Source organism: Podarcis pityusensis (genome assembly GCF_964106645.2).
Source record: "Podarcis pityusensis genome assembly, chromosome: 10".
NCBI lineage: Eukaryota > Metazoa > Chordata > Lepidosauria > Squamata > Lacertidae > Podarcis > Podarcis pityusensis.
Window position 1 is genome coordinate 23,507,481 of NC_138035.1, and position 23,330 is coordinate 23,530,810.

The 23,330-nt window shown below is 44.8% G+C and overlaps 2 protein-coding genes across 7 annotated transcripts in view; one reads left to right on the forward strand and one right to left on the reverse strand.

The window, feature by feature from the left end:
* Window positions 1-1,729: 1,729 nt before the first annotated feature.
* Window positions 1,730-11,098, reverse strand: RAB19 (RAB19, member RAS oncogene family). Of its 6 annotated transcripts, none has more exons than XM_081024085.1 (4): window positions 10,866-11,098; window positions 5,882-6,105; window positions 4,919-5,102; window positions 1,730-2,134 (listed from the first exon to the last, which is right to left on the reverse strand). In XM_081024085.1, the coding sequence occupies exons 2-4, from the start codon at window positions 6,074-6,076 to the stop codon at window positions 1,866-1,868; spliced, it is 648 nt and encodes a 215-aa protein (XP_080880211.1). In that variant the 5' UTR covers window positions 6,077-6,105; window positions 10,866-11,098; the 3' UTR covers window positions 1,730-1,865. The 6 variants fall into 6 exon arrangements, with proteins under 6 accessions (XP_080880211.1, XP_080880210.1, XP_080880209.1 ...); XM_081024084.1 differs by having other exon boundaries at window positions 10,773-11,098; XM_081024083.1 differs by having other exon boundaries at window positions 10,718-11,098.
* A 75-nt stretch (window positions 11,099-11,173) lies between these two features.
* SLC37A3 (solute carrier family 37 member 3) overlaps window positions 11,174-23,330 on the forward strand; it is a 28,782-nt gene continuing 16,625 nt past the window's right edge. Inside the window, exons 1-6 of the mRNA XM_081024050.1 lie at window positions 11,174-11,279; window positions 16,301-16,483; window positions 17,471-17,585; window positions 20,361-20,453; window positions 21,021-21,104; window positions 22,389-22,534. Of these exons, the coding sequence (XP_080880176.1) occupies window positions 16,389-16,483; window positions 17,471-17,585; window positions 20,361-20,453; window positions 21,021-21,104; window positions 22,389-22,534 (533 nt within the window). The 5' untranslated portion in view covers window positions 11,174-11,279; window positions 16,301-16,388. The remainder of the gene's footprint in view (window positions 11,280-16,300; window positions 16,484-17,470; window positions 17,586-20,360; window positions 20,454-21,020; window positions 21,105-22,388; window positions 22,535-23,330) is intronic.

Below are 23,330 nucleotides of genomic sequence, written 5' to 3' on the forward strand. Positions count from 1 at the left end.
ACAAGTCTACCTGAGAAACTCAAGATGTGAGGTCCAAGCTGGCTTCTCCAGTTCAGACCGCATGGCTCTCTCAAGCCACTCTTGAGTTCCTAAACCAATAATTATTACCAATAATAACTTTCACCACCTTGGAACTAAACTAAGTTTTACTGCCTGTGCGGCCTTTCTGACTGATGTATGCAAAAGCATGTGAATCTGACCTTTGGAGAGTTTGTAAGTAAACCATTTTTAACGTACTAAACATGGTCTTTTCCTATGCTGGGAGAAGAGGCAACTATTTTGGAACTCACATAGAAAGGCATATTTTAAAAGTCTTAACAGCCTATATTTCCATGCCTTATGTTGTTGCATTGCTTTGTGGTTTTAAATCTCTGCTGGGGTTCTCTCACCAATGAGTACTTGCCCCAAACTTGGATTTTGCAATCCAGGAATTCTCCTTTCTATATACTTAGTTATTCCTGAGCCAACATCATGCACTGATAAGGGACAGAGATTTCCCTCCCTTATAAGAAGAGACCTCAAGGTCACAGCATGAAGTTGAGACTCCATTGCTTCCGGACAGACAGAAAGAAAGGGAAGTACTATTTAACACATCACTGTGTAGAATCCACTGCCACAGGATGTGGTTGTGGCTCCTGTCTTAGATTTTATCCTCCTACATTACTGTATGCAGATGCCCAGTGAATGAGAAGGGCAGTGGCTGATTTGCTTGAGGCAAATTTGCTTGAGGCAACTGCCTGGCAAGAGAACGTTAGACTACATCACAGGTCACTAATGTGGCTTCTGTGGAACCCACAAAACCCTCCCCCCTTGGTCATGAGAGGCTTAGGGTGATTACCATTTTCTCCCTTAGTAAGTGCATAGGAGGAAGTTGGAAGAGTCATGTTCCTTGCCACTTCCTCTTTCAGATCTATGGGCTTTCCATGACTCAAATTCTACTGAATCCAACTTTCACCCACATCCCACGAAAAGTGAATTGTGTGCAGATGTGCTCTCTTCCACTGGCTCTTTATGCGGGGTGGGGGGGTGGAGGGAGAGAGAAATGACACCCACCGCACTTGCTAAAAACTCCAAATGTGCCACAAGGCCTAAAAAGAGGCCTATGGACCAGATGCCCCCTAGGCTAAACCAGGGATTTTTTTGATAAAACTTGTAGTAGATGTAAAATAATATTACACATAGTTGGAAAACTCTGGTGTAACAACTTCAGTCGATTCAAATTTCCAAAAGGGAACATCATATAAACGCTTTTTACTTTGAATTGTTTGCCATCAGTCGGAGTGAGGGAAGGAAACAGGAACACAAAAAATCCCCCTTAAACATCTTCATAAAGGCTAGCCATTGATGGCAAGGAGAGGTAGGGAGAATCCTAATAAAACTGATAAAAAAGACCAACTGTCCTCGATTAATCAAGTTTCTGAGATTGCTACAAAAGCACTGGACCGCTTGGTAAAGGAGTCATCTGGGATGCAACCATTCATGGCCATTCTTTTAACATTTCACTACATCGGCTGCCAATGGTTGTCAATGGCACCAATTAAAAGCTAACATATACAAGAAGAGATTGTAGTTACTGGCAAGTAAACACACCATTATTTTCCACAGCCATTGGTAGAAACAAACAGACACCTGACAGGGCAAAAAATACCGTAGTTAACTGTTCCCTTAAGCAAATGGTTTCCAATAGACCTTCCTTCTCTTCAGCTGAAAAGGTAGCACTGCCAGGGTGGCCTCTGCTTCTGAAGAATGACACGAAGTCGAAGTTGCCTGGCTGAAATGTTATCAGGCTGGCAAAATGAGGCTAGCAGGGGGATCCTTAAAACAAAAACAGGCCCCTGGTTGCTTCTTCTCCTTGAAGCACCTCATCAACATGAGCAGTTGGACTTCTCATCATCCCAATTAGAAACCACTGGCCTGCTGTCCAGATGGATGGTATCTGAATAGGCAGCCTCGCCATGCAGCTGCAAGGTGTTCCTGGCCATCAGCTCTTTAGCCATGAGTATGAAGACTTCGTCAACATTCTGGGCCTCTTTGGCGGATGTCTCCAATACAGCAAGGATGCCATGCTTCTCCGCTAGAGTGCAAGCATCTTCAAACAGGACTTGGCGCTTCTCTGCTTCATCCGACTTGTTGCCTTTGAAATGGATTAAGAAGGTTTCAGCGACATTTAGGATACATACATCAAGCAGCATGGGTCATGGTTTATTTATGTACTTCAGTATGTTTCCGAGCACAATTCAAAGTGTTGGTGTTGACCTTTAAAGCCCTAAACGGCCTCGGCCCAGTATACCTGAAGGAGTGTCTCCACCCCCATCGTTCAGCCCGGATGCTGAGGTCCAGCGCCGAGGGCCTTCTGGCAGTTCCCTCATTGCGAGAAGCAAAGCTAGAGGGAACCAGGCAGAGGGCCTTCTCGGTAGTGGCACCCGCCCTGTGGAACGCCCTCCCATCAGATGTCAAAGAGATAAACAACTACCTGACATTCAGAAGACATCTGAAGGCAGCCCTGTGCAGGGAAGTTTTTAATGTGTGACAACTTAGTGTATTTTTGGTCTTTGTGGAAGCCACCCAGAGTGGCTGGGGAAACCCAGCCAGATGGACGGGGTACAAATAATAAATTATTATTATTATTATTCAACCATTTGCGTGCCACTCAACCACAGCTGTCTCTAAGCGGCATAAAGGAGACATGCTGCAACAAGATTAAAACTGAGTTACGGCTATCAAATCAAAGTCAGTCCCCCATGATATCCTTGTGAGGAAGCTGGTAAAATGTGAGTTGAACAAGGTAACTGTTAGGTGGATTTGTAGTGGTTTGAACCCAAATAGGACTCATTAATGATTTCTTGTCATCCTGGAAAAAAGCAACAAGTGGGGTGCTGCAGGGTTCCCATTTAGTTCCATGGGATTTACCTACTCGCAAGTATTATCTCCTAACTTATAACTAGATCCTTAATATAGTCAGTTGAGTCCATTCTGACAAATGGGAAAGTCAGAAGTGATCACCGGGGCCAAATATCTCTGGTCATAAAAGATCTGCATTGGCTGCCAGGACATTTTTGAGCACAGTGATTATGCTGACCTTTAAATCCCTAAATGGCCTCAGCCCTGTCTACTTGAAGGAGCATCTCCACCCTCATCGTTCAGCCTGAGGTCCAGTTCTGAGGCCCTTCTGGTGGTTCCCTCACTGCAAGAAGTAAGGTCACAGGGAACCAAGCAGAGGGCCTATTTTGTAGTCGTGCCCATCCTATGGAACGCCCACCCATCAAATTAACAACTACACAACTTTCCGAAGACATCAAAAGGCAGCCCTGTATTGGGAAGTTTTTAATGTTTGACATTTTGCTGTGTTTTTATTATGTTGGAAGCCACCCAGAGTGGCTGGGGCAACCCAGCTAGATGGGTGGGGTATAAGTAATAAATTATAGTAGTAGGTAAAGGTAAAGGACCCCTGGACGGTTAAGTCCAGTCAAAGGCAACTATGGTGTTGCGGCACTCATCTCACTTTCAGGCCAAGGGATCTGGTTTTTGTACACAGAGAGCTTTCCAGGTCATGTTGCCAGCATGACTATAAACCACTTCTGGCGCAATGGGACACCATGACGGAAACCAGAGTGCACGGAAACACCTTTTACCTTTCTGCCGCAGTGGTACCTGTTAATCTACTTGCACTGGTGTGCTTTCAAACTGCTAGTTTGGAATACACAAGATGAAATGGTTAAATCGGCTATGATAAGGTGGGCGCAGGACATTGGGTATAATATCATGTTTGAGGACTGGGAAAGGCTGTGGAGTACTGGGTTGAACTTTACTGCATGCAATGCTTTGAAAGAAAATGTAATGAAAATGATATATAGATGGTATATGACCCCAGTCAAACTTGCAAAAATATACCACCTGTCTGATAATAAGTGTTGGAAATGTAAAGAGAGTGAAGGAACATTCTTCCACCTCTGGTGGACCTGCCCTAAAGTGAAGGCGTTCTGGGAAATGATTTATAATGAACTGAAAAAGGTATTTAAGTATACCTTCACAAAGAAGCCAGAGGCCTTTCTTTTGGGTATTGTCGGCCAAGGGGTGGTAAAGAAGGATCGGACATTTTTTATGTACGCAACAACAGCAGCAAGGATACTTCTCGCAAAGCACTGGAAAGCTCAAGATCTACCCACACTGGAAGAATGGCAGATGCAACTGATAGACTATATGGAACTGGCTGAGATGACCGGCAGAATCCGTGACCTGGGAGAGGAGAGGATGGAGGAGGACTGGAAGAAATTCAAGATTTATCTACAAAAATACTGTAATTTGAGTGAATGTTAAGCAGGATGCTAGATCATAAACAATTGAGCACCACTAAATTAGATGATTTAAGATGATAAGTGAGATTGAGAAAAATATAAACTTTTTTGAGAATTACAAGATTAAAATAAACAGATGGGACATAAGAATACAAACAAGATGATAAATTGCTGGCAAAAAGTTATAACGATGAAAGTGGGAGCGGGAGATGTGAGGGAGTCCAAAGAAGATGTGAAACTATGTTAAGACATATGTTATATTGTTTATTATATCTATTTGTATTTTAAACCCTAATAAATATTTATAAAAAAACAAACAAACTGCTAGTTTGGAAGAAGCTGGGACAGAGCAATGGGAGCTCACCCCATCATGGGGATTCGAACCACCAACCTTCCAATCAGCAATCCCAAGAAGCTCAGGGGTTTAGACCACCGTGCCACCCATGTCCCCTAGTAGTAGTATCCTTCTGAGCTCATCCATTTCTCTTGGTTCTCTCTTCCTAGTTCAGAAAAAAGGACTATGCATGTTTGCTTCAGCTTTAAAAATAAATTTCAAAATTAATGACCAAGAAAAAGCAGATAAGTTTAAACTCATGCTATTGGTGGTAGAATTTATCACCTACCAATCAACATCAGGACCAGGTTGGCAGCACCATATTTTTCAATCTCATGAATCCAGTGAGGAATTGACTCAAAAGTAGACCTCCTGGTCATATCGTAGGCAAGAATAGCCCCATGGGCACTGCGATAATAACTCTGGGTTATAGTCTGGAAGCGTTCTTGACCTGCTGTGTCCCACACCTGTATCTGAAAGGCAGAGTGGAGGTTGGGGAAAGAGACAAGGAAATAAAATTAACTTTCTCCCAGAGACTGATCCTTCAAGTCAACCTAAGTTTACTGAACAGAAAGAGCAGTGAGTTGAAATACAGTCTCCAGACTGCAGTCATATTTATCCACAAACACATTTAGCCCATAGTCAACTTGCAAGAATTGCCATCAAAATCTCCAGTTGATCACCTCTTTAATCTATTTACACAGTGCAATCCTGTGGGTCTAATCAGAAGTAAGCCCCATGTGCGCTCAAAAGGACTTGCTCTCAGGTAAGCAGGTAAAAAGGTAAAGGGACCCCTGACCATTAGGTCCAGTCATGGCCGACTCTGGGGTTGCGGTGCTCATCTCGCTTTACTGGCCAAGAGAGCTGGCGTACAGCTTCCGGGTCATGTGGCCAGCATGACTAAGCCGCTTCTGGTGAACCAGAGCAGCACACGGAAATACTGTTTACCTTCCCGCTGGAGCGGTACCTGTTTATCTACTTGCACTTTGATGTGCAGTCTAGGGTTATAGCCTAAATGATGTTTAAGTTGATCAACATGAATTTCATTATTTCCAGGACTTCCATTTATTTCAGCCTCCTTGGGAAATGAAGACGCCATTTAAGATGCAACAATCAGCTACCGCTGGGGACCTCTGGTCCACGAGTCTATTGAGACCCACCAAGCCTCCTGTTTGGCCTGTGAGGCTATTTTGGGCAAGTCATGCCCACCTGCCCACGTCCACCAGTGGAGAAAGGAGACTGTGCCACTCACCTTCACTTTCTTGCTGTCAATCTCCAGCGAACGTACCGTGAAGTCCACTCCAATAGTGTTTTGCTGCTTTGCGTGGTATTGCCCAGACTTGAAGCGATGGACCACACACGTCTTCCCCACGTTAGAGTCTCCAATCAGAATGATCTTGAACAAGTAGTCAAAAGCCTCATCCATGTCAGAACCGGAGAAAGCCATGATCTTCTGGAGCCCTGAACGACTTGGCCCTAGAATAGTGTGAGCAAGAATGAGTGCAAAGAACAGCCAGACTCCAAATACCATTTAATTAGTAGGAGCTTATGTTCTTCCTGATCATGTTGTACCACTCAGCAGAGATACTGGGCCCAAAGAGTGTTAGTCTGCTGGCGGAAGTACTTCGCACTGCAACATTTCATCGCTGCACTCCCTCTTCCTACTGTTTGTTTATCTGTTTATATATTTATACGCTGCGCTTTCATTAAAAAATAAATAAATATCAAGGCAGTATGCAGCATATGAAAATAAAATCAACAGAAAGCATCTGTAAAAACATGAACAAATACCAATCAGTTGAAAAGGAAAAATTCATGTTGCAAAGTCCTTTTGAAGTAATATATTATTCAAAAGACATCTGCAAGAAGGGAGCGATGGTTGCTGCCAAACCTCCAGTGGCAGGGAGTCCCACAGGGCATGCCACACTAAAGGCTCGGTCAACCAAACCAGGGGAGCGTGAGGAAGCACCTGGAGTGCCTCAACAGAGAGCTCACTGGTCAAGATAGAGCATAAGGAGCAGTGGCGTAGCGTGGGTTGTCAGCACCCCGGGCAAGGCAAGTAATTTGCGCCCCCTAACCCGTGGATTTTAGCAGGGGCAGAGAGCTGCGAGTGTGAGCACCCCCCCCAGATGTTGCGCCCGGTGCGGCCGGCCCCCCCTGCACCCCCCACGCTACGCCACTGATAAGGAGACAGCCCTTAAGGTACTTTGGTCCCTAGTTGTTATTGTTATTTGCAGCTACTCTTAAAGACAATGGAAAAATTCGCCTAACTACTGAGTGGCAAAGGAGTGTGTGGAGTTTGCTAGAGGGCTTTCATTCTACCTCCAGCAGGTCAGGTTTTCGTAATGACAGGGTTTCAAGTGGCAGCCTGGCTCTGTCCAGTTCAGCCCCATCTTGTTTTGTAATAAACCTGTATAGGCCACTGGAGCAGCGTTACAGGGAAATCATACCTTTTTAGGTTTAAAGCTGAAGCTGGCAATGTAGCCTGCAATCCTATCAGGGCTGGCCCTGCCATTAGGCAGAGGGAGGCAATCATCTCAGGCAGTAAATGCTGATGGACAGCAGAAGGCAGCCTGCCCCGCTAGCTTCATTCTGAGCCCCTTAGCCATTCCTCTTTGTCAAAATCAGAAAAAACTTGCTTTCTCCATTGTTTCTCATTCAGACATCTTTCCATCCATGGCTGAAGACCTTAATTTCCCTAGCTCCTATGTCCCCCTCTAACCCTTAATTAATTATGCTCAACTTTTCAGCATTTCCTACCCACTTACTGAACAAAAGCAAAACACCAGCATAACACTGGACTACACTTCAGGGTTGTCGTACACTACTCTAACTCCCCCCTGCCCTGCAGCGAAGTGGGAGTAGCAGCATTGGGCAACCCACACTCTCCATTTAAAGCACATTCAACACACATTTAAAGCACATGCCTTTCCCAAAAACTACACTCCCCAAGATGCTTTGGGAGAATCAATACAGTTGATACGTGTGTTGAATGGGCTTAGAAGGGATGGTGTGAATTTGCTGTCGGCCCGCAGCTCCAATATGGGTATAATAATAACAACAGACATCATCTGCATTGGCAGGGTAAACTTTAATCCTGCTGCCTGTTATCTTTTGAACTGGAGGTGTTGGGTGTTCTGCATGATGTGCCTACATAAATCTGGGGCCAGGACAAAACAGAGTGATATGCAGTGGATTTGCAAGGGTTTCTGTCTCCCAGTTGTTTAGCAATGGCAATCAAAGGTCTAAAATGCCGTGTCTTTTTTTCTTTTCTTTTATATGCAGGTCATTCTAGCACATTTTAAAATGCAGCTAGTTTTCAAATTATTGGCTTGGGGTGGGAGATGGGGGTCCCACTCTCTTAGGTACTGTGTACAAGCGGGGAATTGGGCAGAAGTTGTGGTGATCAGGGTTGAGGCTTGTGGATTTCATAAAGGCCCTTCTACTTCTCCCCACCCCCCAAATAATTTGAGCATTGGATGCACTTGGTAGGTAACTCATCCCCCTAAATCACCACTTTATACCTAGTTGCCCCAGCCGACCCCAAACCGCCATTTTGCACCCTCACAGTTGCTTCTCCTCAGGGTTTTTTTATAGTAAAAACTAACAAAGATCACACAAGCCTGAGATCTACTTCTACCTATGCTGGGTGAATCACTCGATAGCATGAAGCAACCTCTTTATCATGACACTCTAAAGAAAGCACAATTCATATAATCCACAGTACTAAGAGAGAGGTCAGCTTTTGCTGGGAGAAAAATTAGAACAAGTAGGCACTGTCTTGTCAGCACTGCTGTCACAAAGAAGCTATTCTCTCATGGTGAGCAGATATCTTTTTACACCCAAGGACAACAGGTAAAAAGTGTGCATTTATAAGTCATTAGGACTGGTATGAGCAGCAGGGAGAAAGAGCAGTTTTTCCAGCCCACACACTCCTGTATTTTCCCTTCGTAGGTTTATCAGTAACAAAGAGAAACCTTTTTTTCCAGCGCCTGCCCCCTTGCAGAACTGCTTCCTCGTTATCACAGCGAGCGTAACATCGAAGCCACCATCAGTTCCCCTTTCCACAATTCCTCCTTTCAACTCTTGCTCCAGCAAAAATTTCCCTTCCTCAGACCACAGAAGGGACAGTCATTGCTCAATGCAGTAAAACATTAAAACCCTCCGCAATATCTTAAAGCAGTAGTAAACCTCGACACCAACTTTTGTTCACCTGTTGTTCACCCTTTTCTCTTACCTGCACGGCCAGGTATAGCTCTCTTTGTATTCCCCTCCCACCTTTCCTGGGCTTGCTTGCAGCCTGATGGGAAATGTAGTCCTACAAGTTCAACGTCTTCAGGCTATTCTGTTTATAAAATGAATCTTACCCAACTCAATCCTTGAACTTTTCTTTAACTACTTACTTGAAGCACCAACCCCCCGAGAGGCACTCCTATACAGCTGTATATGAAAGCCACTTCCTAGCTCAGTGCAAAGGAAGTGTTGTATTTCTCTGAATGACATGAATGCTGAAAAGTGAATCATTGTCAGGCAGTCATAAAGAAACCAGCAGCAACATTCTGCGCTTGGCCACTAAGAGGTAAGTGCCACTGTTTTCCAAGGGATGGGGGAGCTTACCCCTAGGTAAGTGGATCCAATACAGTGGTACCTCGGGTTAAGTACTTAATTCGTTCTGGAGGTCTGTTCTTAACCTGAAACTGTTCTTAACCTGAAGCACCACTTTAGCTAATGGGGCCTACTGCTGCTGCCGGAGCACGATTTCTGTTCTCAACCTGAAGCAAAGTTCTTAACCCGAGGTACTATTTCTGGGTTAGCGGAGTCTGTAACCTGAAGCGTATGTAACCTGAAGCGTATGTAACCCGAGGTACCACTGTATAGGACTGCAGCCTTGGGCATTCGCAGGATTGCACTACACAAAGAGTTTAAGTCTGCACAACTTTCTCAAACAGGATCAAAAGTGAGAAGCCACTTGTGTTGAAAGTACAGAGAAGTAAAGCACAGGCCTGATATCCTAAAAGAAAAAACTTAACTTCCTTGTTAATTTACCAGTCCAATCCTATACATGTTGAGTCAGAATTGCTATTGTAGTCAGTAGCATGTGCTTTCAGGTCCATAGAGCCTTGCTTTGGTAACGATGCTGCTTGCATTATTAAGCCTAATTTACTACTAACATCAAATATGCATCTGGTCTGGCTATACATTTAAGAATAACAATATTCCCCCTGCAAACTGCACTGAGAATTTTTCTCACACAGCAGTCAAGTAACTGATACAGGTCTCTAGACTCCAAGAGAGAAGCAAGCTGTCAAATAATTAATAAGTTATCCAGAAGAGAACCATTGTTCAAATCTAGCAACAGAAAGAAACTATGATATCCACCTTTTCTTCCTGCTCTGCACATTCTGTGGGTTTTTTCTCATGCCAGCACATACACCTATGGGCGATGCCTACTGAGGTTCTCACTATCTAAAAATGGACTGAAGCTCTGTCAGGTGGAGGCTGGAGCCATTCCTTTTGCTGCATGTCTATGTCAGGAAAAAGCTGTGCCAGTTGAAATTCTGCCTTTCATATATCACTGTTAGGAGCACAGAAGCCTTGCAGGGGTGGGGGAATGGGACTGTGGTATCCTCCTAGGATGAGCTGTTTAATCTCAAAAGGTAAAATCCCTTCTAGCACAATAACTGCAGCAAGAGTAAGAGGTTTTTTTTGTGTGTGTTTTTTTAACAGTCCATTCACCGGCTCCTTTCCATTCCTATTGGTAAAGATTTCTGAGCAACTGGAAAGTTTGCACCTCTCAGAGATGCATAGCAGAAGGCAGGCATTCTACAGGTAGAGATGCAGAGATGGAGACAACTTACTTTAAATGTTGTGAGGATCCTATGCTCTTAAATTGGGGGGGGGGGGTGTTATTGGGCTGCTGTTTTTATTTTGATTATGTATTTTGTGGTTTTATATTTTTATCGTATTCTGTGAACCGCCCTGAGACCTCCGGGTATACGGCAGTAAATAAATTCAATCAATAATAATAATAATAACAATAACAACAACTAGGTGGATTTCTAAGTGATAGGCAGCTATTGAAACGTACAGGAATTTTTAAAAGTTTGTTGGAAATATATCTCTTGTTAAATGCCTATTCTTACTCCCGGATAAATGAGCAAGATTTGGCGAGGCGCCCTCGCCCTCCCAGCTTCTGGACAGTGGCAAAATGACGGCCCGATCCTATGCACGCGTACTCTGAAGTCAGTCCCCTTCAGTTCAACGGGGTTTGAGATGGTGGTGGTTGTTTTGTAGTTAATCGCTGCTTTGCTCCCCGAAGGAAACAGGCAAAGGCTTTTCCAGCCTCGCAGGGGCGCTGCGCGGCCCGATCCCACGACGCCACAACGCAGCCCATCGAAAGCAACGTGGTGAGCTGCCGGCTCCGGCGGCCGCAGCCTCACCGTCGCCCTCGCGAGCTGAAGAAGCGCGGGGCAGCAGGGAGGAGGAGGAGGAGGAGGACTACGACTCCCAGAGTGCACCGCGAGGGCGAGGTGGGCGGGGCCGCGGCCCGAACTGGCGAGGGAGCGGGAGAGGTGGCGCGCGAGCGGCGCCGGCTCGGAAGAGGAGGCTCTCACGTGACTTCCTGGAAGTTGCCTTGGAAATGCGGGCAGGTGAGCGGTGTTTACGTGGAGGCTCCCGGGGGCTGCGAGGAGGGAAGGGAAGGAGCCCCGGCGTGGTCGGGGGACGAGGGCTGGGGGAGGCAGGGGCGGCTCCACTGGCGCTCAAGCCCACGCTCACGGCCGGGTTTGCGAGGTTTCTTGAGTCATTGTCCTTGAATGTGATTTTTAAAAATTATTATTATTATTCGAAAGCAAGCAGGCAAGACGCCTGCTTTCGGGCCGGATTCAAACGTGCCCTGGGACACGCGGGTCTGCCTTGCCGTGGCTTCAGCGGGAAATGGCCCGAAGCTGCTGCTGCTGCTTGTTGTGCTGGGTGCCTTTTAACAGCAGCCTGCTGCCACGTAGCTGTTTGAGCAGGTGGAGTCCTATTTCCTTGTCGGGACAAGGTTTGCAAGGCATGTTGTTAAGGTTAAGGAGGGAATGCTGCTCTGGAGGCGTGCGAGTTAAAAGCCGGAGGAAAGTAAACAAGTCTGGGATTTCTGTATTTATTCTCGAATTAAACAGACAAAAGGGGGTTTTTAGCCTAAGCCTGGTCAGGTTGTAATCCCGCCAGCCAAGAATGTTTCTTACAAGTGTTTCGGTTGGTGTTGGGCATTTATTTCAAGGGAATGTTTTCTGTTATTTGGGGTGGCGAGGAAGCAAGAGTACCTCAAGGCTTTCCTGGCAAAAAGGGGCAGCTAATTCTTGGGGTGTTTTAAGACATGTCCAGTCAGTCTTATCAATCTGATCTTTGTTCCCAGATGGGACCAGGAACATTTTGGGGGATATTAGCTACTTGCTGGCACAAATCTGGTTCAAGTAATAGTACGGAGATTGGAGGTGCACCGCAGGCCTTTGTGGTTCCTTCCTGCTGCCAACTTCCCTCTTTTGTATGAATTCCTGCCTCCCTTCTTCGGCTTAATGTAACCATAGTTTTGTTCTTTTGTTATTTTTCCATGCACAGTCACCCCTTGTCTTGTGTAGTATTTTATCTGATGAAGAACATGGCACCATTTTTTTTTTAAAAACAACTTTTTGGTAGTTTCCAATAAAGGTAATGCCACACTGTGGATTTAATAATTAAGTTCTGCATTGGGGGCTAACTGCAGTGAAGACAGCCTGAGACATTGGTTTGCAAGCTGGTACCAAACCATTATTTTACTGAATGGATTGGAAGCAATCCTGTTAGCTTTAACCTCAGTTAACCTTGATGCGGCCATAACATGGAAATATGGTTACAGCAAGCTCTGGAAGGGAGGAGGAAAAATGAGTTGCAGGGGAGCATCTACTGGATAAATATTTGATGTCTTAATCAAGTTAATAAGGCAGTGTGTGATGAGATGGAAGGCAAAACCTTCAAGCTCTTATGAACCCTTCCCAATTTTCATGGGCTGTGGAGCAACATGCTGTAGTGGAGTCGTGCAAATGTGAATCTGTGTTTGATAATGTTTGGTGCCATACAATTCTCAGAAAAGTATATAGTAGCTTTCCATATAAGTAATGAAGGGGATATTCTTCAGCTGTTGGTTCCTGGCAGAATTTTTGCCTCCTGCAAGCTTTGTGTGCTTGAGAAAATCCAAGCCTAACCCAGTAAGTGCTTTGTGATCGCCAGAGCCACTGAGGCCTTCTGCGTCTTGACTGCTCTTAGCTGGTTGTTTCCAAATGCTCCTGTGTCAAATCTAGCTAATTCCCGCAGCGTCCTGCTGCCAAAGTGAGTAGGAAGCAAAATGGAACTCCTTTAATCAGTCCTACCTAACTCCTTGGTATTCTTTGCTTTTACAGTTTTTCTGTCAATGTTACTGGAGTAGAACTGATTTCAGCAAGGTTCCTCTGTTGACTAGCAAGAGAAGGAACACAGGAAGCTATCGAACTCAATCAGACCATTGGCCCATCTAGCTCAGTATTGTCTACACAAACTGGCAGCAGCTCTCAGGCAGGGGTCTCTCCCAGCCCTACCTGGTGATGCCAAGAACTGAACCTGAGACCTTCTGTATGTAAGGAATATGCTTTACCACTGAGCCATAGCTCCTCTTCTAAGGACCACCCCCATCTTTCAGAGTGAAGCCAACCTTCACGTTATAATTAGTGGTGACTATCTAGCCCATGCTTCAGAAGCTGAGCCTTCTTTCTCCACCCCGATCTGTTGAGGCTCTTTCTCTCTCCTTTATGGACCTTGGCTCAGAAGAAGGGAAGCTTAGAAGCTCTGGATTTGTCCCATGATAGCCCTAAAGAGTAGCTCAGACCTGAACAGCACATGTCACCTCAGTAATCCTTAAGAATATTGGGCAAGATGGTGAATCTTTAACAAGAGCTCTGTAAGGTAGGATGATTGTGTTATTTCCGGATTAATGATTTGAGGGGGCACACTGAGGTTGAGAGAACAGTAGTTTGCCTAAGGCAGAGGTGGCTGACCTTTGGCCTTCCAGATATTGCTGGACTACAACCCCCATCATCTCTGACCATTGAGGGTGATGTAATCCAACATCTGGAGGGCCACAGATCTAGGGGCAGTCTGTGGCTTATCTCCTCCAAGATCTCTTCCTAGCAGCTCATTTTCCTTCTCCCCCTCCCAACTTCTAGGAAAAAATAGCCAACTAAAGGACAGATAAGATAAGCCTAGACAAATAACAGTTGCCTCCTCCAGCTTTCTCCCTGTCTGTCTCTCTCTAGGAGACTCCAGCCATAGGGCAGGGGGTGGTTTTGAAGCTGCTGCGTCTCAAGCAGTGAATGTAATCTGTAGCCAGAGACACAGATGTAGCCCTATTTGGGAATTCTGTTTCTGTGTACAGTACAGCATACATGCAGAAGAGAGAGTGGGGACAAGGGTGGATAAAAATCAACAATTTTTTTAAAAAAAATATTAAATGGATTTTTTTAAATTTAAATCAGATTTTTTTTATTTAAATCGGATTTTTAAAATAAAATGCTTTTGGAGGAAAAATATTTCTAAAGATAGTTTTCTATTTAAGTTATATTATAGTCCAAAGGCTATTCATCAGGAAATAAGGATTTGTTTTAAGTTTTTCATGTGTGCTAAAACTCAGTCTAAGTTTTGTTTTTTTAAGTTTAACCACATCAGTTAACAAACATGGATACATGTGCTATAATGTTATTGTTTTAGTTAAAGAAATTGTTTAAATTGTTATTAAGGAAATGATTATTTTTCTCCTTCCAATAAAGTACAGCAGAAAAGTTCTCCAAATATAAACAGTTAACTTATTAAACCTCACAATAATTTCATAATGATCTATGTATTTCTAATAGTATAACCAAAATTGTCTTTGAAAATTTATTATGCCAAAAATGAAACCTTCATCTGGTTGTAAATATTAAGATTATACCAGCAAAATTGAGTCTGTTTAAAAAAATGATTTAAATCAAGTCTTACTGACTAGTGATTTAAATTTAAATCAAATCCACCCTGCTCTGTTGTCCTCAAGATCATGGAAGGTGTTTCTGATTGGGGGAGCCTCCTATACTCATGGAGATTCCCTGCATGATTTAGAGCCCTGCCTGTCCGGAGCCTCCATGAGTTCTTGAATCTTCCTGCTTCAAACCTTCAGCCTCTAAGAATTGAAATGTAATGGGGATGGCAGTGGGACAGCGCACTCATCCTTACCTGGGTTACACATTCAAGCAGAATGCCTGGACGGACTAGTTGCATCTGCTTGCTTTTGGAAACACAATAGACACGTGGGCCAGTGCTCCTGTGTGCTCTGCTTCGGTATTGTGGCTGCATTTATTTCAGAGTTTTTATACTCTGTCCTTCCTATAATCAGTAATATAAACTATAAAGAAATTCACTCATCCAGTATAAAAACAGCAGTACAAAGCCTTTACTCTAACCAGCCTCGACGTCGGATTTCAAAGGCAAATAAGTTTTCATCTCTTGTGTAGAAATAGCTAGTATCTCACATGGGAGGGAGCTCTATAAACAGAGCACAGCTACCAACCATGCCTTGTCTCATATCGCCATCCTGCACTAGGACTTTCGGGCGGATCTTGAGACTTGGGATGGCAGGTATTGGGAAAGACATAATACTAGTGAGTCCCTTGCTTTCACACAAATATACATAAATGTATTTGGCCTCTTATAGCAGTGGGACAGGACCCTAAGTTCATTAATCTTTCAGAGTGCCTCTCCCTATATGAAACTACCCAGATTTTTAAATCTTCATTTGAGGCTGTCCTCCGGGTTCCTTTAGTTGAGATTCCTGCATTGCAGGAGATTGGACTACATGACACTTGGGGTCCCTTCAAACTCTACAGTTCTGTGTTTCTAAGGGTTGCAGCAAGAGACAGGGCCTTTGCAGTTGTGTTTCCCTGCTTGTGGAATGCTCTCCCTTGTGAGATCCATGTAGCACCATCAATTAACATTCTCTTGGTGCCCGATGAAAACTTCTTCCAGGCATTTGATGGGCTATGATGATTTTGCTGTCTATTGATGTTATTTTCTCTGCTATTCTATGTTATTGCATCTGTTTTATGCATGATTTTTATTGTATTTTCCGGTTTTTCATTATGCTTTATGCACTTAAAATTTTGCAAGTTATTTGGACACACTCCTGTGTGTAAAGGGACTCATCAGTGGGAGAAAATAATAATTTTCCAAGCCAGTTTTCTCATAAGTAAGTTCCACTGAGTTCTATGAAACTTTTTAATTCTATTTATAAAACAGTTTATATAACACTGGAAACATAAAGCCAGACAATAAAATCACAAAAAGTTAAAAGCAAGTTAAATGCAAAAAGAAATTGGAAACAAACCGCAATAGACCATTGTGGGAAATGTATTCTTAAATGCCTGCAAAGGCCTGGCAGAACAGAAAAGTTTTCAGTAGAAATTGACACAAAAGGCGCCCGTTGAATATCTATTGGCGGAATGGGCCAATAACACAAAAGGTTTGATTTCTCATTGTCAAACAAACCAGACCATCCAACTCTGGGAATGTCCAAAGACTCTGATGATTACAATAATAAAATGATTTTGATTATGTTGCCTATGCTTACCTTTTCCTCTTTTTTATTATTAAGGGAGAAGAGAAATGACCTAATCTACGTTCTACCCTGAAAGGGCGAAAGGGGGTTGGGGAGGGGAGTTGGGGAAGCCAGAAGGAGAGCTATGCCTGGAGTTCGGAGGAGGCCGCCTGCAAACAGGACCCTCACGTCGCAGTGCACACACCATCATGTCGCCGTGTTCCTGCTCACGTTCTTCAGGTAGGTTGTTGCAACGGAGTCTGTACGATAGCCATTTTTGTGGGGTTTGTGGACGGTTGAGCAAGTTGAAGGTGGAGAGACAGTTAAGAAGCTGATTCTGGATGGAGATGCTTGCGTGATATTTGCTGGGATGTTCTAATTCTAGAACAGGTGTTCTCCTCATTGCCTGTGGTGAGAAATTAGTGGCCCTCTAGAAGTTGCTGGGCTACAACTCCTGTATTCCTGACCACTGACTATGCTGGTTGGGGTCAATGGGAGCAGTACTCTTAACAATAGCAGGAGTGCTACAGGTTCCCAGTCCCCTGCCCCAACTCCTCTTCTATTCATTTTAGTTTCTGATTTGGCTTTTGGGAGGTTCTGTTCTTCTACAACGTACATACAAAAAGCGGTCTTCCCAAGACCAGCTTTTAAAATCCTTCCCCACTCTAACCAATGTTGCACTTGCCAGTGACAAGGGAGGGCCAGATTTCATCCAAAATGATCCCTACACAGGAATATAACTCAGCAGATTGTCGTCCACATAACCTCCAGGTAAAGGCAGAGATAAACCCGCCTTTAATTATGAAAGCACAACACATAAGGGAGGGCAGTATATCACCCCCTAAAAGGAAAACCACCCCCAAGGAGATCTCTCCGGGCTTTTGGACTAAAATGAGATATCTAGATGAGGAGGAACTAGGTTTCCACCAGACAGAACATCCTCCGGAGGAGGCCTCGCAATACAAAGGTCTATGACTACTAATGTGAACATCTTACATCCACCATCCGAAATCATTGGAACGCCTGGGTAGCTCCCCATGTAAGGATACCACCAGAATAAACGACAACCAGTTGCCACAAAAAATGGCAAACTCCAAAAGTTCTTCGGACGTGACAAGGGCAGCACCTCTCAGGAAACCAGATAGCAATTCTTGTAGGTATGAGAAAATAACCTGATATTCCTTCTTTCTCTCTCCCCCCTCTTCCCCACCCCCATAAATTCCCCAGCTACTCTTTGCTCCATGCCTCCCGGAAGACGTTTAGCAATGTCAAGGTCAGCATATCCAACCAGTGGACCCCCTTTCCCCATAACAACACCTCCCCCAGCCTCCAGCCAAATGAGGTAAGTTAGTCATATCCATCCATTTCAATGGGTTAGGTTTGAATAGGGCTAACCTAGGATATAAAATTCATATTACAGGTCTGCAGGTTGCCCCCAAAAGGGATGCTTTTCTGTCCACCAGGGAGGGGTGGGCCCAACAGCTATTACTTGTGAAGTGGTAGCTCATCTCACAAAGTTGGTCACCTGAAAGGGGAAGCTCCCTTCTCCATTGTGGGAGCCAAAACAAATCATCTGTGCTTTCTTTGGGTACCGTCCAAGCACTACATCCTGTTGTCGCAGGAGAGTGATCTACTGGAGGAAGCTTCCATGGGGCTGAGTTCACTGCATTGTGTCTCACGTGACATCTGTATAGGAGCAGTGATGTGAAAGAATGGCTCGGGGGGGGGGGCACACCTTGCTCTCCTGCTTGTGCGAGTCCAGCCTGGTTTCTCAATAAGCAGAATGCACAAGATTTCTGACGTAGGTAATCTTGACTCCATTAAATATTGACTTTGGCCAGTGTTGGATGTATTCATCCAAACCGCCAAAAGCAAGGGAAAGGGAGACTGCGACGTTCTGTTTTTCAGCACTCTAGGCTTTCTAAGATTTCTCCCAGCTCTGTAGTGTCTGGAATTTTCCTTTCATGGAAGCAAGAGAGGTAAATGACTATTGTCCTTTAGCAGCTGCAGCAGCAAATGCTCTAAGGCAGTGGTTCTCAACCTGTGGGTCCCCAGATGTTGTTGGACTACAACTCCCATCATCCCTGAGCTCTGGCCTTGCTAGCTAGGGGTGATGGGAATTGTAGTCCAACAACATCTGGGGACCCACAGGTTGAGAACCGCTGCTCTAAGGAAGATCCTATAGAAATGGGGGGGGGGGGACTTGCCTCCAGATAAACCTGAATAGGATAACACTATATATATATTTTGTGCCAGCTTCTGTATTCTTGGGTTGCTCCCTTTCCCCCACATTGTGAGTGAGACAGTGGCAGATGTGTATTTTGCCACCCAAATGGGCTCCTTTCTCAGAAGCGGACAAGTACTGTCTGCCAGTCATGGTGTCGGAGCTGTGGAGAACAAGTGCTCAGGAATAGCTGGGGTGCCACATAACAACATCTATAAAAGGAGGATTAACACAGTGGAATCACCCCCTTACAAGGTGGAGGGAGACATTTTTCTCCCCCATGCACATGAAATGGTTGGGGAACATTTTTAGCATGCTTAGAATAGAAGTGAGTCGGGCTGCCAAGAACCAGATCAAATTGCTCTGGGGGCCTAGATTTTACTTACAAGCCAACAGTTGGCCATACCTAACTCGATATAAAACTAAAGTTGGCTGTCTGCAAGTTGCCATAAGGCTGTGATCCTCTGCATTCTTACTCTGGAGTAAGGCAATTGCATTCAGTGATTCTTGAGTAGAAGAAGAAGAGTTTGGATTTGATATCCCACTTTATCACTACCCAGAGGAGTCTCAAAGCGGCTAACATTCTCCTTTCCCTTCCTCCCCCACAACAAACACTCTGTGAGGTGAGTGGGGCTGAGAGACTTCAGAGAAGTGTGACTAGCCCAAGGTCACCCAGCAGCTGCATGTGGAGGAGTGGAGACGCGAACCTGGTTCACCAGATTACGAGTCTACCGCTCTTAACCATTACACCACACTGGCATGCAGTAGCTCAGGTTGCCTCCCTTTCTGATTCAGGGCAAGTACACACAGCCCCACACTTAACCTATACCCTTGTCCCTTAGTCCTTTCAAAAGGCTGGGTGTGTGGGTGTGGTAACAATACAATCACCAGCACTCTTGATTTATGCCTTCAGGTAGTGTCAGAAGACTAATATATCCCTCGCTTTTAGAGATTTGTGCTCCAGACAAACCATATGGAAAATGGCTTGGCTGTTTGCAAGTTGTCACTTGGAAGGAGCAATATAATCTGTCATTGCACATTGTTCTGTTTGTAATGGCCACAAACATGGTGCCTCTGGGCAGAGATGTGCCCACAGAGAGCTTCCTTTGTGCCTTAAAAGCCCCTTCCTCTTTCCATGCTCCCTGGTTAAGTTCATCTTGAAAGAAGTGCTTCCCCCCAAGCCTAATGGTTGCAATGTGTATGTGTGTCTTCCTACAGATTTCAGGTGGGGAGAAAAGCTGATCTCTCTAGTGGGACCTCTCAGCCCACACAGTAGGCCTAGGGGGGATCCCAACCCCCTCCCATTTTAATTACTGGTATGGAGGGGGGAGGAGAGTGTGTATTGTATTGTGTACATACATATGGCTGCTTTGCATGCATAGTGTCTGCAATAGCGTCTCCAATTTTCATATGTGCCCCATGTCCCCAAAGAGTTGATGGTTACATTCAAAAAGTTGTGTTCAAAGTAAAAAGTTGCTTAACATCATGACATGGCACAGATCTGGGTCTGCCAACCAATCGACACTCAGTGGAGACATGCACCAGAATCATGGTGTCAATGTCCCTCCAACAAAAAAAAAGTTAAGAGTAAGTGTCAAATGTAAAGCAGCCCTTTCTGGGTAATTCCAGGTGGGGTGTGTTTGAAAAGTAAGACAGTATAGGACCTCTTCAGTAGAGCCCTTAGGAATGAAAACATTAACATCTTTAAAGTGCAAAAGGGACTGACCTCTAGTGGTTGGAGTCAGTGTTACAGTACTGAGATTGCTTCCGTGCTTCTGATGAAGGCTGGGGCATTGAAGATGCGTCGTGCTGGTTATCCCTGGTCATTTTTAAGTTATCCCATCAGCACATTTGAGATCCCTATTTGGGGGTGATTTTTGCTTCTCTCTGCAGCTCTGGAACAATAGCCATATATTTCCCGATACTAGGAAAGCCACACTCTTCCTTGGAACTTTGGACACCATCTTCCTGTTCTCATACGCTGTGGTGAGTGAAACCTTTTCCCCATCAAACTCTAAAAGCCTGTCAAGAGAGAGAGAGGGAAGATCGCAACCCCCTCAGGTCCGGTGTGGGGTGTGTGTACATTTGTAGGATCTTAAGAACCTAGCCTTACCCCGAGTGACATCTTTGGTCCATCTGACTCAGTATTGCCTATGTGGACTGACAGTAGACTGCCATGGTTCCAGACAGGAGTCCACCTGCCCTTCCTCAAGATGCCGGGGTTGATGCTGGGACATTCTGTGGATAAGGCTGGTGCTCTACCACCCAGCTACAATACTTCCCAGTGAATTAAGCTCTGGATCCACCAAATGCTTGTGTGGTTTTGCAGAAGCCAGTGGATGGATGAATTCTTGCCTTCCCTACCTTGGTGCCCTTCAGAGGTTTGAACTCTTCTAGAATACAATATAGAATTCTAGAATACAATATAGCCTCTTCTAGAATACAAACCACAAAGAATAGTGCGGTACCTTAAAGCCTTCTGTGTTGAAAGCATTATTGTTCAAAGACTACATCATATTGTTAAATGGTAATATTTTCCTCTTTTTTTTTAAGGGTCTTTTTATCAGCGGTATTGTTGGGGATCGTCTGAATATGCGCTGGGTCCTGTCATTCGGCATGTGTTCCTCTGCAGTCGTGGTAAGCTGGGAAATCTCAGCTCAAGTTGGGAAGAGATGTGCAGTTCCTACAATACTTGGTTTTTGACATGGAAAAATTCATTAACTCTGTAGTCAGACTTATTCCTGAGGCAATGAGAACTAAGAGTCTAGGATTTTCAGCATATTTTGATTTTGTGTATTGTAAATTTGTATCCTCTGGCCAAGGGGAGTTGTTATTCATGAAAAAACCCTCAGTACTGCACATGTTCAGATACTGCAAGGCTTCGGCTGGTTAAACACAACCAAGCTAGTAAAGAAAATACATGAAACCTGACTGCAGTGCATATTGTTCATGCAGGCCTTTGCAAACCCACTCTGCAGTGAGATCTTTTTTGGCCTTTCCAAATTAAGCTGGTTCAACTGGGATCTCAATTCCATTGCTTGCACATGCCTATATGCTTCATGTCTTAGTTGGTAATTCAGTCAAGAGATTGGGAAGCACCGGGTTATTATAGCATCCGGAAATAATTGGCTGGAATTACTTGTTTTCAGCCTTAGTAATTAGGTTTACATTCCTTCTGAATGCAGCCTAGATTGATTTTGACCTACTAGGTCTGTGTGGCTCACCTGTGTGGTTCTCTTTGTCCTCGACATTCCTCCTTCCTTTTAAACTGTGTTTCATTTCTTCCACCTTCCATTGTCCTTTAGCAGCCCCAAAACATCTATTCTCTTAACCCACGGTCTTGTAAATTAGTGCCCTCTTTGCTTTGTCTTGGGACGCGGGTGGCACTGTGGGTTAAACCACAGAGCCTAGGACTTGCTGATCAGAAGGTCGGTGGTTTGAATCCCTGTGATGGGGTAAGCTCCCGTTGCTCGGTCCCTGCTCCTGCCAACCTAGCAGTTCGAAAGCACGTCAGAGTGCAAGTAGATAAATAGGTACCACTCCAGTGGGAAGGTAAACAGCGTTTCCATGTGCTGCTCTGGTTCACCAGAAGCTGCTTAGTCATGCTGGCCACATGACCCGGAAGCTGTACGCCGGCTCCCTTGGCCAATAAAGCGAGATGAGCGCCGCAACCCCAGATTCGGCCACAACTGGACCTAATGGTCAGGGGTCCCTTTACCTTTGCCTTTTTGCTTTGTCTCCTATAGTGAGCAAGGATCAGTTCCAGGTGATCCTAACCAGGAAAATATTTTACAGAAGTGTTGCTACTTCTTTTCTTTTAGGTCACAAGTGATTAACACAAGTGGGCCAGTGAGTTTTGTAGGCTTATTTGCAAGACTGCTTTCACCTTGCTGTTAACCTTGTCACCTTCTTTCCTCCCAGGTGTTTGTTTTTGGCACTGTCACTGAATGGCTGCATTTCTACAACAAGTGGTTCTATTGCTTCCTGTGGATTGTGAACGGCTTGCTGCAGTCGACTGGCTGGCCCTGTGTCGTAGCTGTCATGGGAAACTGGTTTGGCAAAGCTGGGTATGTTTGTTCCTCCTCAGTCACTTCCTATTCATTTGTGCCTTGTCTCTCCTCTGTGTGTGCATTTTGCAATGTACCTGTGGTGCTCTCAGATGTTGCTGAACTACAGTTCCCACCATCCTCAGCCATTGGCCATGCTGGCAAGGGCTCATGGGAGTTTGAGTCCAACAACTTGGGGGGGGGGCACAAGTTCCCCATCCCTGTGATATGCACTGGAGTAGATCTTCAAACTTAACAAAAATACTAATGAATAAATGCACATATATACATATACAGTGGACACTTGGGTTGCGAACATGATCCATGCGGGATGCACGTTCGCAACCTGCAGTGGCGCATCTGCGCATGCGTGGGTTGCACTTCTGCGCTTCTGCGCATAGCGCTATTTAGCGCTTCTGCTCATGCATGACCGCTGAAACCCGGAAGTAACCTGTTCCGTTACTTCCGGGTTTTGGTGGGTCCGTAACCTGAAAAAACACAACCTGAAGCGTCTGTAACCCGAGGTATGACTGTATAATCTATATGTGTTTGCATGAGTTGCAGTCCTGAGGTAATTTATGAATCTTCCTCAAGTTTCTGTGTAAACAGAATCATTTATTTTGTCAGAAGCTCTTGGTCTGCCTTAGTTTTCATTGTAAGAAGAGACAAGGGTTAAATGGCAGCATTATCTCTGGTGTGCAACATTGGCTGAAGTGCCCAGTTCACTGAAAACAGACCTGTTGGGCCAGTATTTCTAGGAAGCCTGGAATCCAAGAATGATTGGGTGACGCACACAGAGCATCTCTCTGCTAGCAAT